Consider the following 3,403-nt stretch of genomic DNA (forward strand, 5'->3'; position numbering starts at 1 on the left):
GGGGGGGGGGGGGGTTCACAGCCCACTTTGGGGTCCAGTCACCACATACTGGTAGCACTGATCTGCTGCAGAGGGTGAAGAACAGTGTTGTTGGTTGTTAATTGCTGAGCCACTGTTGGGTGGCCAGTGGGGGATGTTTCAGGCACGCTGGGGGGCTCAAGGGGCTTTCACATCCTAGTCTGGGGGTCCAGTCACTCCATACTGGGAGCACTGGTTTGCTGTGGGAGATGAGGACCCCCCATTATCACCCAACCACTGGTTTCTAGTGACTCAACTGGAGGCAGGAACCCCTTCCTTGGTGTCTTCAGAGCCAGTTGGATGGACATGGGAGGATGTTTCTTTCCTGATTGGGTGCCAGCTCAGGGGGGCGGTGCTTTCCCCCCACCCCTCACTGCAGAGCCTGGCACCATGATGGCAGCCATGCCCCTCCCGCCCCCAGGTGCTGGCCAAGAAGGTCTACACACTGTACTCACTGGCCCAGCAGCAGCTCTCCCGGCAGGACCACTACGACTTTGGGCTGCGGGCACTCACATCCCTACTGCGCTATGCTGGGCGCAAGCGCCGCGCCCATGCTGACCTCACCGATGAGGAGGTCAGTCCTGCCCCCATGGCACGCTGGGATACCCCATGGGAGATCCACAAGCTCCCCATGGGACACCAGGGTGGTGGCCGTATCTGACCAGGGTGGAGGAGGTTGCAGCGTGAGGTCAAAGTGGGCTTGGCAGAGGTTGCGGGATGGGTCAGAGTGGGATTGGCCCCAGAGCACACTGGGACATACGGGGGATCCAGAAGCCCCCCCCAGGCACTGGGGTAGGGGTCTTGTCCCCATACCGTCACCCAGGTGTCCCCCAGATCCTGCTCCTGGCCATGAAGGACATGAACGTGGCCAAGCTGACCTCTGGCGACCTGCCCCTCTTCGCCGGCATTGTCCAGGACCTCTTCCCAGGCATTGAGTCTCCCATCATCGACTATGGCAAGGTCTGTGCTGCGGTGCTGCAGCGCCACCTGGTGCCAGCCAGGGGCACCGCACCCAAGAGGCATTCTAGGACTCCTGGGTCCTCATTTTGGTGTGGGGAGGGGAGGGCGGGTCTTCTGGATTTGGGATTGTGGGGTCAGGACACCTGGGTTCTCTCTGTGCCATGGGGAAGGAGGGGGTCTCTTGGATTTGACTTGGCTTCTTGGACTCCTGTGTTCTAGGGTCTCGCCCGGGGGCAGGGACTGAGGTCTGAGGTTGCCCCCATCTCACCCCCCTGATGCCAGCAGTGGATTTAGAGTGAGGGGGCTGGCCCAAGGGCTTTAGGAAAGTGTGGAGCATGACTGAATATCCTCTGCCCTCCCTGCAGCTGAAGGAGGCCATTGAGGGGAAGCTGAAGGAGGTGGGGCTCCAGGTAACACCCCTCACCATCACCAAGGTGATCCAGCTCCATGAGACCAAGAACTCGCGCCACTCCACCGTCATCGTGGGCAGCACTGGTAGTGGCAAGACAGTGACCTGGCGCATCCTGCAGGCTGCCCTGTCGGCCCTGCACCGGGGCGGGGACCCCACCTACAACCTTGTCAGGGTCAGTGGCGGGGTCCTGCAGACACGGGGGCAGGGGAAACACATCTGTCTCCTGGGGATGGGGCTCAGGTGGCATCTTGGGGGGCTTCTTCCATCAACTGGATATAAACTTATCCAAAGGAATCTTGGGGGCTTCTCTCCACAGGGCAAGTTGTGGGAACAGCCCTGCCCTGAGTGGCAGGTGGTAGGCTTGGATGCTATCTCAGAGGCTTCTTCCATCTCCTGTGAATAGGCTATGGGAGCTAATCCTGTCCAGGAGGACTTGGGTGGGATCTCAGCGAGCTTCTTCTCTCTCCACAGAGAAAGTCTGGGGACAGCCCTGTCCTGAGAGGGGCAGGCATGACTTGGGAGGCATCTCAGGGGCCTTCTTCCCTCTCCTCAATAGAGGCTACTGGGCCTAATCCTGTCCAGAAGGACTTGGGTGGGATCTCACTGGGCTTCTTCCATCTCCATGGAGGAAGACGTGGGGACAGCCCTGCCTTGAGTGAGATGTGCTGGACTTGAATGGGATCTCAGGGGCTTTCTTCCCTCTCCTGGGAGTAAGCTATGGAGGCTAATCCTGGCTAGAAGGACTTGGGTCGGATCTCAGGTGGCTTTTTGGATCTCCAAGGGACAAGTTCTGGGGATGGCCCTGCCCTGAGTGAGGTGTGCTGGACTCGGGTGGCATATTGGGGGCTTCTTCCATCTTGCTGCATCCTGGGCCTTGAACCCTGAGCTGTTTGGTCCTCTGGGAACACCTGGCCCGGGGAACCCCTCACAGATTTCTGCCCTATGCCAGGTGGGGCCAGGCCTGCCGCTGCCCCAACAGCCATGTCTCTGCCCCTGTCAGGAGTTCCCCCTTAACCCCAAGGCGCTGTCGCTGGGGGAGCTGTATGGGGAGTATGACCTCAGCACCAGTGAGTGGACAGATGGCATCCTGTCCAGTGTCATGCGCTCAGCATGTGCAGGTAAGTGGGGCCCCCATGGAGGGGTTGCTCTCAGCCCCCCAGGCCATGCCTATCCAGGGCATACTAGGACCATACACCTAGATGGCATCTAGATGTGGGAGGGGGTTGGCATCAAACCTTTGAACCCAGCCCCTTCCCTGAGCCCAGCATCCGTGCTTCCACATCTTGGTGACCGCAGGGCAAGGCTGTGCGTGCCAGGCTAAGGTGGTGGGCAGACATGGCTGCTGTTGCTAGGAGACACGGGGGGAGGGCCCACAGCTGACCCCAATATCAAGGCTAATCGTGGCTGACGGGAGCGACGGGCGTGCAGAGCTGGGTGGGGGTAGGGCTGGCACATGGGCCTGTGGGCCTGGTGACACAGCTGACACCAGTCGGCCCCCTCTCCCCGCCATCCACCCGGGGGTACTGCACTGGGGATGCAGTGCCCCCTAGAGGCTGCAGTGCAGGGCCACTCTCTCACCTACCCCTGTGAATTGCCGTAGTGCTCCCCCCCGTACCCACCCCAGTCCAAGAGAGTCCAGAGACCCCAGCTCAGCTCCCAGAGCCCCACAGCAGGGCCCTGGGCTGGGAGGAGGAGATGGAGCTAGTCACCCCCAGGGCAGGAAGGGACCAGAGGACAGGGGGTGCTGCTCATGGGCCCCTCCTGGCAGACGAGAGGCCAGATGAGAAGTGGGTGGTGTTCGATGGACCTGTGGATACTCTGTGGATTGAGAGCATGAACTCGGTCATGGACGACAACAAGGTGCTGACGCTCACCAATGGGGAGCGCATCGCCCTGCCTGAGCAGGTGTGGCATGGTCCAGAGGGGGGGCACTGGGATGGGAACAAGGTTGGAGTCAGCAGGGGGTGTCAGGATGGGGACAGGGTCGGGGACCAGCAGGGAGTGCTGGGCTGG

The 3,403-nt window shown here is 61.0% G+C and overlaps 1 protein-coding gene across 1 annotated transcript in view; it reads left to right on the top strand.

The window, feature by feature from the left end:
* Positions 1-3,403, top strand: part of LOC109298046 (dynein heavy chain 2, axonemal-like) — a 47,720-nt gene that overhangs the window by 3,524 nt on the left and 40,793 nt on the right. The window contains exons 7-11 of the mRNA XM_019518181.1: positions 440-592; positions 853-978; positions 1,344-1,562; positions 2,391-2,508; positions 3,159-3,295. Of these exons, the coding sequence (XP_019373726.1) occupies positions 440-592; positions 853-978; positions 1,344-1,562; positions 2,391-2,508; positions 3,159-3,295 (753 nt within the window). The remainder of the gene's footprint in view (positions 1-439; positions 593-852; positions 979-1,343; positions 1,563-2,390; positions 2,509-3,158; positions 3,296-3,403) is intronic.

Source organism: Gavialis gangeticus, unplaced genomic scaffold, assembly GCF_001723915.1.
Source record: "Gavialis gangeticus isolate Ggan-Ray unplaced genomic scaffold, GavGan_comp1, whole genome shotgun sequence".
In the NCBI taxonomy this organism is placed as follows: domain Eukaryota; kingdom Metazoa; phylum Chordata; order Crocodylia; family Gavialidae; genus Gavialis; species Gavialis gangeticus.